The sequence below is a fragment of the Elephantulus edwardii genome, unplaced genomic scaffold (assembly GCF_000299155.1).
Source record: "Elephantulus edwardii isolate Elephantulus edwardi_28Jun2011 unplaced genomic scaffold, EleEdw1.0 scaffold00239, whole genome shotgun sequence".
NCBI classification, from domain to species: domain Eukaryota; kingdom Metazoa; phylum Chordata; class Mammalia; order Macroscelidea; family Macroscelididae; genus Elephantulus; species Elephantulus edwardii.
In genome coordinates this window covers 453,976-467,547 of record NW_006399989.1, presented here as the reverse complement: position 1 = coordinate 467,547, position 13,572 = coordinate 453,976, and the positions used below count along the sequence as shown (strand labels likewise).

The following is a 13,572-nucleotide window of genomic DNA, read 5'->3' as shown; positions in this document are numbered from 1 at the left end:
CAAACACTTGCGGGACCTTGCTCAAACCTCTGCTGTCTCAGTGTGCTCATGACTGGGGTCCTTACTCAAGTTCCTGCTGTCCGTTTCCTACCCAGTGGTTTTCTCAGTGTTCCCTGCTTAGTGGCACTTACACAGGTGCCCTCACACAGCAGCCCCTGCTCCAGCAGGGTCCTAGATCTGACAGGATCTGAAGAGTCAAGGTCAAATTCCCACCAACCCACTAGGCTCTGGCTGGTCTGCAGAGTTCAGAGAAGCCAGCTGGCTGGCTCGTTTTGGGCAGTTGGTGTAGCCCAAGAGAGCTCGGCCAAATTCCCCACCAGTGGGCACGCCCTTAGGTGCTCTTCCAGGTAATCAGGTAATCAGCAATGCCCCAGTAAACCCAGCCAGGATCCTACCGGCCTTTCTCCTGCCGGATTAGTTTCACAGCAGCTTGGCTGATAGCTCTGGGTGATGTCTGGATCTGCAGTGGTGCCCTGAGGTCACAGGGCTGTGGCGTGGGCTGAGGTTCGTTGTTGTGGAGCTGCAGTGGGGGGGAGGGGTCGGAGAAAGGGGGGGAAGCAAGGGATTAAGGGGGCAAAGGAGCACAGGGCTTGGGCACTACCACCAAGAGGTAGGGGGCAGGGCTTGGGCACTCCTGCACGTTTATGCAGCAGCACTCTTTGTGTTGGGGGTCACACAGGCACGGGCTGGAGGGTGGGTAGTCGTTGCTCCTCTGGGGTTACACGGTGTTTGCTCCTCTGGAGTTCCTCGGTGGCTGGCCGACTGTTGCTCTTCCCAGCCCGGCTGGCGGCGGCTTCCGGCTTGTGGGGTTTTTTTAAATCCTTTCTTCAAGTCTTTTTCTCTTAAATGGTGCGTTTGACCCATTCCCATTAAGCGTGATTATTGATAGGCCAGATTTTATCACTGCCACTTTGATTTATTTCTGGTTACTATGGTTCATCCATTTTTCCTTTGGAGTATCTGTATGAAGGACTTCTATTAGAATTTTTTTAGACTTGTTCTTGTTTTCACAAATTCCTTATGCTCCTGCTTTTCTGCAAATGATCTGATTTCTTCTTCATATTTCATGGACAGCTTTGGTAGGTACAAGATCCTTGGCTGGCAGTTATTTTCTTTGATCCTTCTTTATATGCCTTCTCATTGTTGTCTTGCTCGCATTATTTCTGCTGAGAAATCAGAACTTAATGTAATTGGTTCTCCTTTGTAGGTGACTCTGTTTTACTCATTCTGCTTTTAGTATTTTATCCTTTGATTTTGGAGAATTTGACTATGAAATCTCTTAATGTTTTTCTTCTCATTCTTCCTGAGATCAGGGAAGTTTTCTACAATTTTCTCAATTCTTTCTCATATGTATATTGTTTCTTTTTATTCCATATGATTCTAATGTTCTCTTCATTTTTGTTTTCTCTTTTTTCTTCTAATATGTTCCCATTAAGATTCTTTTCTTCAAACTCACTGACTGTTTTATCTGTTCTGCTTTTTTGTCCCTCCAGCATATTGGAAACATCTGCTATTTTGGTTTTGATATTCTGGATTGCTTTTTCATGTGTTTCTGTTCTTTCCAGTGCTGTGTTGTCTGTGCTTTCTCTGTCTTATGGTTTCATAAAGTCTTGTACTTTTTAATCTAAACTTTAATTTCTTTTTTTTCTATCATTTGAAATTTCTGTCGCTGTTGTTCATATGCCTCCATGTCTGTATATTTCCTCTGACTCCCTGTTTTTGGAGTATTTGCTCTATTTATGACTTCCAACTTTTCTGCTATCATTTGCACCTTCTTCTGTGGCTGTTCCTATTACTCCACATCAACATGTTTCATCTGGCTCCCTATCTCTGGTAAATTCACTTTATTTGTAGCTTCCATTCTTTATTCCATAGTTTGTACCTTGTTCTAGAGCTATCCATATAACACCATGTCAATATATTTCTTCTGCCTTTCTTTCTCTGGAGTATTCATTGAGTCTGGAGTATGTTCTGCTTATTTGGAGGAAGGCTTTCCCCACACACACACCATGTTTGAGGCTACTTGCTGATTTCTTGACGTGAACCTTTTCTTGGTATGTCTTGGGCCGTTTCTGTTATGTCTGCATCAGTTAGTTATAGTTATTTAACTTTATAAGAGTATTAATTAGTTTCAAGCTTAATATGTTCCATCTGTTAGGTGGGGAACTTGCTCTTCCAGCAGCCTTTTTTTTTTACCTCTGGAGCTGTAAAGTTTGCCTTTCCTAAAGGTCTTTAGGTCCTCTATGATCTGCGGTATTGGCCTGTGGGAATCTTTCCTTATTGTAGCTCCCTGTCCTAAAGTCTGATGTCCTCTTTGGTCTGTGGACTGGCCCCTGGGGCAATGTTCCCCAACTGAGACAATTCCTCTCCTGGGGAGTTGTAGACCCCTCCCTCTCTCATATCTCAATGTGCTGGTTCTGAGAGTTAGTCTGTCACCTGAGAAGATTCTTGTCCTCCTTGGACTGTGGAGTGGCGCAGCCATGTTCAACAACTGAAGTAGTTTTTGCCATGAGGACTACAGGCAGTTCCCTTCCTAGCTCTTCAATATGCTGGCTTTGCAAGAGAATCTCTCACTTGATTGCAGCCCTCTCTTCTGATGTCTGCTGTCCTCTTTGGTCTGAGGGGTAGCAGGGGTAGGTTCCTCAACTCATCACTGTTCTCTCTGGTGGTTCTGAGGGAAGGTCCTTATCAATAATATTCTGTTCCTGGACTATGTTCCTGTGGCTGCTGGGTATTAGAGCCTTCCAGCTGAGGTGCACAGGATATGTCTCAGGTGAAGGGGATGTCTTATGTTTGTGATTCCTGTTTGGCCTGAGGATCTCAAGCCCAAGGGCTTGAAGGCCAGCCTTGGAGATCAGGTTTTCTCTAGGGGTAGGGCTTGGGGCTGGTCAGACCTGAGAGGGATAATGAGGGTCTTGGAATGGCAGGTGTCCTCAGTCATGAGTGTCCAGGGCATCTGTGTGCCTTGGAGAACAGGATTTTGCTGCAGGTGGTGCTGGGGGCAGAACAGTCCTGATGAGGATGATAGTGATTTCGGAATGGTAGGTCTCCTCAGCTCACAACTGTCCACAGCCTCTCCATGGGTGTTGGAGATCATGCTTTTGCTGGGGCTAGGGGCCAGACAACCCTGATGGGAGTGACAGGGTCTTGGAATAGTGGGTTTCCTCAATTCATGAACATCCATAGCCTCTCCATGGGTGTAGGAAATCAAACGTTGCTGAGTGTGGGGCTAGGGACTGGACAGGAGTCTTGGAATGGCAGGTCTCCTCATCTCATGAGCGTTCATAGTGTCTCCGTGGGCATTAGAGATCAGGCTTTTGCTGGATGTGAAGCTGGGGGCTGGACAGACCTGATGGGAATGAAGGAGTCTTGGACTGGTCCCTTCAGCTCACAAGCATCCACGGCATTTTGATAGACTTTGGAGATCAGTCTTTTGCTCAGTCTTTAAACTTCTTGACTGCTGCTACCATGCAAGTTTGAGGATTAAAGTCAAGTGAAATCCTTGACAATTTCAATCTTTTCCTTATTTATTAATGATTTTGCCTATTGGTCCAGTGGTGATATTTTTTTTTTTAAAGTTTTGGTTCCTTGATGTTGAGATGTGACCCATATTGAGAGCTGTACATCTTCCTCTCTGCCTCCCTTCCACTCTCCCAGTCCATTTTGCAGTACACTTCTTGTAGCAGATTGTTGTCATACGTAAAATGCCTTATATAATATATCCCTTTCAGACAGTTTCCCCCTCCTCATACAGTTTTTTATATTCTTTAGTAACTGCGTCAGGTCCTCTTCACTGTTTCCGAAACACCTCAGTTGGTATTCCATTATTTCCTAGGACTTTATTTATTTCCCTCTGTGTATAAACCTTTCTTTAGCTTTTTATAATAGTGGATTGAAACATTCGTGGATGCTTACCATAGAATGGGATGGAGGGAAAGAGGGGGATAAAAGTTAATAAAGACAGGTGAAGAGAAAGGCAATACATGGTAAGGAGATAATAAGATATTTTGGGTATTATAATATTATGAAACAAAATGTGTTTGAATAAATGAAAAACTAGTATACTTTGTAAACTTTCAAGTCACAATTAAAAAAAAAAGAATTCTTTAAAATGCTAATGTATGTCATTTTGATGAGTAAAGTATGTCTGACCCAAGCCATAGAATTTTAAGTAGCCTCTCATATGGACATGAAAGTTGGGCAGTGAATAAAGAAGACTAAAGAAGATTTGATGTCTTTCACTTGTTTTTTTAAGAATATTGAATGCACCATGGATTACAAAAAAGAACAAATACCTGTCTTAGAAGAGATTAAGCTTTCTTGGAATTGAAGATGTAAGGTTGTCTTACATACTTAGGAGAGGCCAGTCACTGACAAAAGACATCATGCTTGGTAAAGAGTCAGCTAAAAGGGAAGAAGACCCTCAACAAGAAGGGATACTGCAAGAGTGGACTAAGGCTCAGGCCCAGGCAGTAATTGCAAAGATGATTCAGAATCAATTGATGTTTTGTTCTTTTGTACATGGGGTTGCTGTGAATCAGAATCAACTCAACACAACCAACAGAATGCTTTAGAAAAGGAATGAATAAGTTTCTAGGAGGCCTCTGGCACAGTCATCATTTGGAAGGAGAGTTATCTGAGACCAAACAGCTAGCTTCTAGAAGGGCTAGCTGATCTAATAGTTCAAACTCCTTTTTGACTCCAGCTCAAAATTGGAGGATTGAAAGAGCCAGAGACTAGCAGAAATATCTATCGGTTTGTCTAGCTTTGATTGTGAACCTTTTTTTTGGAGTGAGCCATAGAGGTAATATATTCACTAGTCCATCTGTTCCTTTTTTTCCCCAGACCTGGTCCCTAAAGAGATTGTGGAGAAGTGGCTGGATTACCTTCGGAATGAGCTGCCAACTGTGCCTTTCAAGGCCAGTACCCAGCATCAGAATAAAAATTTGGTAAGTCTGGAAAGGGTCATCCAGCTTCTGTCAGGCCACAGTTGGAGGGGTATTGACTTGGATCAGAGTTGCCAGCACTTTGATAATTTAACTTTGAGTTTTGACTTTAGGACGAGACTCTTTTGTTTTTAAGTTTTATATTGATTTGCTTACAAAGTTCGTATGCATTGTGTTTCACACTATTTTTCATTCAAATTGTGATTCATACAATCATTCCCATTCATTGTCTTATAAAATTAACGTTCGATCATGCCCATCATTACCCTGTCTTTGCAAGTTCCCCCCTAGATCCTTCCCATTTCCTGCACCCCCTTCCTCCACCCACCAAATTGTGCAGCCCTGTGGTTTAGCCCCTACCCGTCCTCAGCCTTCCACTCCCACACCTTCCCTCCTTGGGTCCCCATATGTGTTTTATTAGTTATCCTTCTATTTTGACAATAATGTTCTTATGTGGTATTTGTCTTTATGAGACTGAGTGAGTTCACTCTAGTCTCTCCCATGTTATATAGTAGTTTTCAAAATTGTTGTTCCTAAGTACTGCATGTTATTGTTGTTATGTGCTGCCAAGTCACTTGGCGACTCATAGCAACCCTATGTACAACAGCCCTAAACCCTCCTTTGTGTACTGAGTATGTTTCATAGAAAGATGTACCACTTACTACCAATGGTATCAAATGTAGCAGCTAATTCGTACCACACGGGATTTGACTGAAAAGCAGGCCTGGAAAGATGTAAACTCTGTGAGTTACATACACTATGACTTTCAGAAGGAATGAAAGCATTTGTCTCCAAAACTCTCGTGTGTGTCACTGTCTCTGACACACCTACCCCCATTCCCCAGTCACTGAATCAATCCTCCTCCTAAAGGGTCTTCCTCTACTGCACTGTCCCTCCAACCTCCCAATCATGATGTCTTTCTCCAAGGACTTGTCAGTTCCTCCCTGCATCATGTCCAAAGTATGTCAGATGAAGTTTCAAAATGCATGCCTCCAAGGAGCAGCCTGGTTTAAGTCTCTCCAGGATGAATCTGTTCTTCTTCTTAGCAGTCCGTGGTATATTTAGTACTCTTCTCCAGCACCACAGCTCCTTCTGTCCTCCCTAGTCATTGTTCAGCTCTCTGATGTATAGCAAGTGATTGCAAAGACCATGGCCTGTATCAGGCACCCCTTAGTTTCCAGAGTGACGCCACTGCTCTTCAGTTCTTTGGAGAGGTCCCTAACAGACTTTTCCATGGCAATGTGCCTTTTAATTTCCTGGCTGCTGGTGCCAAGAGTGTTGACTGTGGAGCCAAGCAAATTAAAGCTGTTAACAATCTCAATCTCTTCATAATCCATCCTGATGCTGCCAATTGGCCCAGTGGTGAGAATCTTTGTCTTCTTGATGTTGAGCCTCAATCCATATTGAAGGCTACAGTCCTTGACCTTCTGCAGCAAGTGCGCCTCAGTTTTAGCAAGCAGGGTTGTGTCATCTGCATAACACAGATTGTTGATGAATCTTCACCAATCCTGATGCTACAGTTCTCATAGAGCCCAGCCTCCCAGATAATCTGTTCTGCATATATAGGTTGAAAAGGTATGGAGATAGGACACATCCCTGGCATACACCCTTCCCAATTTTGAACCATGCATTATTTCCTTGCTCTGTTGTCACGACTGCGTCTTTGTCTAAGTATAGGTTTTGCATTAGCACGGTCAAGTTTTCTGGGATTCCCATTCTCAGAGTCAGCCACAGTTTGTTGTGATCCACACAGTCAAATGCCTTCACATAATCAGTGAAACACAGACATCCTGTGGTACTCCCTGCTTTCAGCCAAGATCCATCTAATATTAGCTACAATTATCTCTAGTATCAGGACCCCTTCTAAACCCAGCCTGTACTTCTGGCAGTTCTCTTTTGACGTGTTAATCCAGTTGTTTTTGGGTAATCTTTAGCAGAATCTTGCTTACATGTGATATCAGAGACATTGTTAATAATTTCCACACTCTGTTGGGGCACCTTTCTTTGGAATTGGAACAAATATAGGTATCTTCCAGTCAGTTGGCCGAATGGTTGTCTTCCAGATTTCTTGGCACAACTTGGTGAGCACAGCTAGGGCAGCATTTTTTAGTTGAAATTTGTCAATTGGTATACCATCTATTCCTGAGGTCTTATTTTTTGCCAATTCCTTCAAAGCAGCTCGAAGTTCTTCTTTCATCACCTTAGGCTCTTGCTCATATATTGTTTCATGAAATTCTTCTGTGTCTTCCAATTCCTTTCGATACAGTGACTCTGTATATTCTTTCCATCTTCTTTTAATACTTCCTGGGTCATTTCATATTCTGCCTAAAGCATCCTTGATTATAGCAACTCTAGGTTTGAATTTGTTCTTCAGTTCCTTGAGCTTAAGAAATGCTGAGCGAGTTTGGCCCTTTTGATTTTCTGACTCCAACTCCTTGCACATTTCATTGTGATATTTTACTTTGTCATCCTGTGCTGCCTCTTGAAATCTTCTGTTCAACTCTTTAGTATCTTGAATTCTTCCCTGTGCTTTGGCTTCTCTGCACTCCAGTGCAATTTTCAGAGTCTCTTCTGACATCCATTTTGGTCTTCTCTTCCTCGTCTGTCTTTGCAATGACTGTTTGCACTCTTCCTGGATGATACTCTTGATATCCTCCCACAACTCATCTGGTCTTCGCTCATTAGTGTTCAGGGCCTCAAACCTGTTCCTGAGCTGGTTCTGAAATTCAGGTGGGATAGACTCAAAGTCATATTTTGGTTCCCGTGGACTTGGTTTGATTTTCCTCAATTTCAGCTTGAACTTGCATATGAGTAGTTGGTGGTCTGTTCCACAATCAGCTCCTGGCCTAGTTTTCACAGCTGATATTGAATGTCTCCAGCGGTTCTTTCTGCAGATGTAATCATTCTGATTCCTTTGCATGCCATCAGGTGAAATCCATGTATATAACCTGCGTTTATGTCTCTTAAAAAACATATTTGCAATGAATAAGTCATTGATTGTGCAAAATTCTATCATCCTCTCTCCGGCTCCGTTTCTGTCACTGAGTCCATGTTTTCCAGCTACTGAATCTTCTCTATTCCCAACTTTTGCATTCCAGTCACCCATTATTATCAATGCGTCTTGATTGCATGTTCGATCTATCTCCGACTGTAAAAGTTGGTAAAAATCTTCTGTTTCCTCTTCCTTGGCTCTGATTGTTGGTGCATATATCTGAATGATAGTGGTATTCACTGGCCTTCCTTGTATACGTATGGATATTATCCTGTCCTAGCAATGGCTTTCTTAACTATGAAAGCAACTCCATTTTTCCTCACCTTTTCATCTCCAGAGTAATATATCATATGATCATCCGACTCAAAATGCCCCATTCCAGTCCATCTCATCTCATTGGGCAGATGACCCCATGCCTAGTTGTCGCTATTTATGCATTCCATTTCTTCCTTAACAATATCTAATTTTCCTACATTCATGGTTCTCACATTCCATGTCCCAATCACTAGTGTCTGCTTACAACTGTTCCTCTTCCTTTGTATTTCCATAGTTGAAAGCTCAACCTCAGTTGCCCTTTGTGTTACCTACATGTGTTCTTGTTGTACATAGGATTTTCAGAGGCCTGCTATTTCAGAAGTGGATGGCCAGTCCTTCTTCCTAGTCTGTCTTAATCTGAATGTTCAGGTTTAGAGAAGTATCAGACAGACAGCAAATTTTGCCCTTTTGATTTTCTGACTCCAGCTGCACATTTCATTGTAATAGTTTTACTTTGTCTTTCCGTGCTGCCTTTTGAGATCTTCTGTCATATGTACAACAAAGTGCTGCATAGTATTCCATTATGTGATTGTACCACAATTTCTTAGTGTATTTGGTTGTGGTTGGACTTTTGGGCTGTTTCCATGTTCTCGTAATGACGAATAACACTTATATGAACATTGTAAAACCAATCTCCATTTGTATTTCAGTTCTAATTTCTTTGGGTATATTTCTATGTTCAACTTTTTGTTTGTTTGTTCACAACGTTTGTATACATTGTGTTTCACACTATTCTTCATTCATACTGTGTTTCATACAATCATTCCCATGCATTGTTTTAAAAAATCAGTCACTTTTGGAACTTGCCCATTATTACTCAGTCTTTTCAAGTCCCTGTAGGATCTCATTTCCTTCACCCCCCTCCCTCCACCCACCAAACTGTACAACCCTTTGGTTTCATACAGGACCAATGATTTTGTGAATAACTTCCTGACATAAGAGGGACTGGAGAGCGTTATGCTAAGTGAACTAACTCAGTCTCATAAGGACAAATACTGTATAAAACCATTATTGTAGAATGAGTATGAGGATCCAAGGGGGGAAGACTTAATCATAGAGTCACACAGTTTGAACAGTGGAGGGGAGGGATGGGTGTAGGAAAGGGGAAAGATCTGGTGTGAAAAGCAATGTATACTAACTTTATCAACTTTGTATGTAAACCAGTATAAAATAAAAAAAATAAATTAACAAAATTATTTCATATATAACAATAATGAAAAATAAAACCCAAACCAGATCTATCTTGGAGAAATTATAGTCAGAGTGCTTCTCAGAGCCAAGGATAGCAAAGCTTCATCTTACATACTTTGGGGATGTTCCTTATAAAAGGAAAAGTCAGTGAAAAAGTGGAAGACCCTCAGTGAGTTGAATTGACACAATTGAGTGCAGCAGTGGGCTCAAGTAAGCCAGAGATAATGAGGGTGATGTGGAATAAGACAGAATTCATACCTGTCACACGAGTTGTACTTGACGACACTTAAAACCAACTGAATTATGTTGTTTTCCTTTAAGTTAGAACTAATCCATAGCTGACCCTCCCATAGGTTTTCAGTGGCGGTAAATCGCAGGGGAGGAGAGTGCCCATTTTTCTCCCACAGAGTAGCTGATGAATTCAGACTGAGTAACTTTGTGTTGGCAACACAGTTCCTTGCTACTAAGCCACCAGAGCTGCATTATATTAGATACTGATAATTTGTCCTTCCTGTTGGCTGTACTGATTTATCCTCCCTGCAAGTGGTTAGATAAATTTGCAAGATGTCCTGTTTCCCTATACTCTTGGCAACACTTGATATCAGTACATTTTTTTAAATTTTTGCCAATCTGGTTAAAAATGATACCACATTTGTAGTTGGGTGTTTTGTTTGTTTGTTGACAAAAATGTGATAAACATTGTTTTATAAGGTTTATAGTTCATTTGTGTTAACATTTTAAGGATATACTTTCTTAAACTGTTTCTTATTGATGGATACTTAGGTTAATTCAAATTTTAAAGTATTAGAAGCAATGCTGTAGTGTATAAGGAAAGAAAAAGGAATAGGAGAAAGGGGTTCTGGGCACAGAGGTGGCATTAAGAATAAAGACATGCAGTTTGTATTGGCCTTGTTCTATGTGAGGAATCAAGGGAAGGTAGGCTGTGGGCCAATCACCATCTCATTTCTCCATAGGTTGAGAGAGTTGAGAACCATAAGAACGAAGCAGATTTGTTGGACATAATCTTGTGAGAGGCAGAACTAGAATTCACCCTGACTTTTCTGAAGGTCAGGGTTTCGTATTGCCCCTGCTAGGGAGGCAAGAAGTAGGCAAAGCAGAAGCAGAGATAAAGAATACTGAAGACATGAACAATCATAAAACAGGCCCTTGTAGGTTCCCTAGGGGAACATGGAAACAGGATATTCAGGGTCGATATTGTAACATTTTCCATTTTTAGGCTGAGGATCTTGTTGACTAAGGATAATGTTTGAAAATTTCTGAGTAAGGGAGAGACATAGTCTGAGACCACTTGTTTTACCCTGATACCTATTCAACAATACCCCTTGTTTTCTAGAACCATTGCACTGTGCCAGTGGAACAGGCCTCTCAGTCACTGCTGAAAAGTAAGGCCTGCTTTGGAGCTGAAAACCTCATGAGAGTTCTAGGAAACTATTGCTGCCTTGGAGAAGTGTGCACCCACATTAGTGTGGGGGTTGTGGGTAAGGCATGGAGCTGGAGTTGGTCATGAGACTCAGACTCCTTCCCCATAGGGGACTTTATTGGGAAGAAGGCTCCTAGGACCTTTATGGAGAAAGAGAAGAATGGTTCAGGAATGGTTTTTTGATTTGTAATTTGGGTTGTAGGTGTGGAAAAGAATATTATTGTCTTCATATATTACAGATTAGTATCGTGGACTATGTATCGTGGTGCCATGCTTGGAGTTAATACCATTTCATCATACCAGTGCTGTGAAAAGGAATAATATGCATCTCCATTTTACAGATAAGCACAGGAGTTCCAGAGAAGGAAAAGGGAATTTTAGCCCTGGTGAGATAAGACAGAACTGATACTCAAACCTGTGTCTCTTTGGAAGCTAGGGCAATGAGAAGTGGGAAGGGAAATTGATAGGGTCAGAGACAGGTAATCAAGGAGAGAAGTGAAGCTAAGAATGACATGTGAGGGAGATCTAGATGCTGAAAAAGTGCCATAGATACACGTGACTAAATAGAGGAAAACAGATAAAAGAACTGATAAGAAAACCAAATCAAATATTGGTTTGGTTGAGGAGTAGACCAAATGAAAATATTTAAATAATGGCAGCATACAGAGTGAGAGGGAGATATGATCAGAAAGAAACTGAGTATGATAGAGACATAGACATACAGAAAGAGAGACAAGAGATACTTAGAGATACCTCATTTATGTAGCAATGCAGACATACATACATATTCTGAGAACCAGAAAGAGACATACCCACAGGAATAGAGAGACTAATTAGAAGAAAGATAAAAACAAGAACAAAGATGTAGGCATAAAGGAACATGTGTACACACATGTGGGCATACAAAATAGACCCAACAATGCCTGTGTAGAGATTAACATACATCCATAGGCACAATGTGGGCAAATGAAGACCTACATACATACACCTATCCCAACACAGTTACAGAAAGACTGGGCACAGCAGAGCATGTGTCCAGAGACAGTCCTATAGTTAAAGTCACTGAGAGAAGTACAGATGTTTAAGTGTAGAGAAATAGAGACAGCTGTATTGAGAGGTCTAGAGAAAGAAAAGGGAGAAAAAAGAGATACAGTGAAACACATAGAAATACATACATAAGGTACACAAGTCCGTAGACAGATGATAGGAGGATTTGACATGAAGAAACAGAAGTGGTGGTGTAAGGACTCACAGAGAATTAACAAGGATCAGAATGAGAGATAATAACTAGATACAGATAGAGAACAAAGTTAGAAAGATATGGTAAAGAATACTGAGTAAGAAATACAAAAAGAGAGGGGAAAAAAACCTCAGTGATATTTAAAATGAAATGATGGAGATGTATAGATACTTCCATATACAGGGTACAAACTTGAAAGAATAGTGCCTACATATAAATTCTATTACAAGTGAGAATCAGATACCCAGTGATGGAGAAATACAGGTATGTACAGGCCTACAAGTTCTCACAAGTGCCCCAACAAACAAAAACACTATAGGCAGTTACACAGACCTGCATCTGAAGATATTCCCACTACCCCCCTCTGCCAGATTACATGCCAGTGTAGAAAGTTGTCTGTTTCACCGGCACTTCCTGATGTCTCCTCTCCATTAACCATCACAGAGGCTTTGCATTTGTACACCTTTCCTGCACTGGTTGTGGGCAGGGAGTGGGTGTCACATCTAGAGGGATGTGTCTATCCGACATGCCCAGAACATGAGGGGCTTGGTCAAGGACTAAGGTGGAAAGGCAGGAGGGCCTCACACAGAGTGGTGTGAATGGTCCTGAGAGCTTTTCCTTTCCTGAGTTACTTGCTGCTCTTTTGTAGGCCTTCCCAACGTCGGAAAGAGCAGCCTGATCAATAGCCTGAAGTGTAACCGTGTGTGCAGTGAAGGAGCTGTTCCTGGAATCACCAGGTAAGCGCTTACCTACTTCTACCTCCACAACTCCTTGACAGTACTAGTCTCCCTGGCTCCCACTCCTGTAATTTCTGCCTCTTTCCTCAGTGTGTGCTTAACCCTCATCTTTCCTCCAGGCATAGGAACTTGGTAACAGTCTTCACTTACCTGACATGCACCAAGTGTGGGCCGTACACTCAGCTTGGTTCTGCAATTAATTCCTTGAAGCTGTCTAATATTTTTGTAAGACTGTAATAAGTGGTTCTATTTCTTGGATGAAGCAACTGATGTTTGGTATGTCCAGGGTGCTACAGTTCAGTTCTCAGTCCAGCTAGATTAGAATCAGTCTAAGTCCCCAATGCTATATATCTCTCCTTATCTCTATAAGATACTCTTCACTTCTTACTCTTTACTTCCCCTACCACTCAAGCCCAATCTTGAGACTGGGGCCTATAGAATACTAGGCTATATATAGGTTCATGTAGGAAAGCAGGCATCTTTTCTTCTATCTCCTGGCCCAGGTTCATGCAAGAAGTCTACCTGGACAAGTTCATTAGGCTCCTAGATACTCCAGGCATTGTCCCAGGACCATCCTCAGAGGTGGGTACCATCCTGCACAACAGCATCCATGTACAGAAGTTAGCAGATCCTGTGAGTTCAGTGGAAACCATGCTGCAGCGCTACAATTTAGAGGAGGTATGTGTGACTACTTGCTAGTAGTACCCAAT

The 13,572-nt window shown here is 41.8% G+C and overlaps 1 protein-coding gene across 1 annotated transcript in view; it reads left to right on the top strand.

Annotated features, from left to right (window-relative positions):
- The first annotated feature begins 2,712 nt into the window (after positions 1–2,712).
- GNL3L (guanine nucleotide binding protein-like 3 (nucleolar)-like) overlaps positions 2,713–13,572 on the top strand; it is a 30,674-nt gene continuing 19,814 nt past the window's right edge. Inside the window, 5 exon segments of the mRNA XM_006903804.1 lie at positions 2,713–2,773; positions 4,846–4,949; positions 10,799–10,943; positions 12,775–12,862; positions 13,366–13,540. Of these exon segments, the coding sequence (XP_006903866.1) occupies positions 2,713–2,773; positions 4,846–4,949; positions 10,799–10,943; positions 12,775–12,862; positions 13,366–13,540 (573 nt within the window).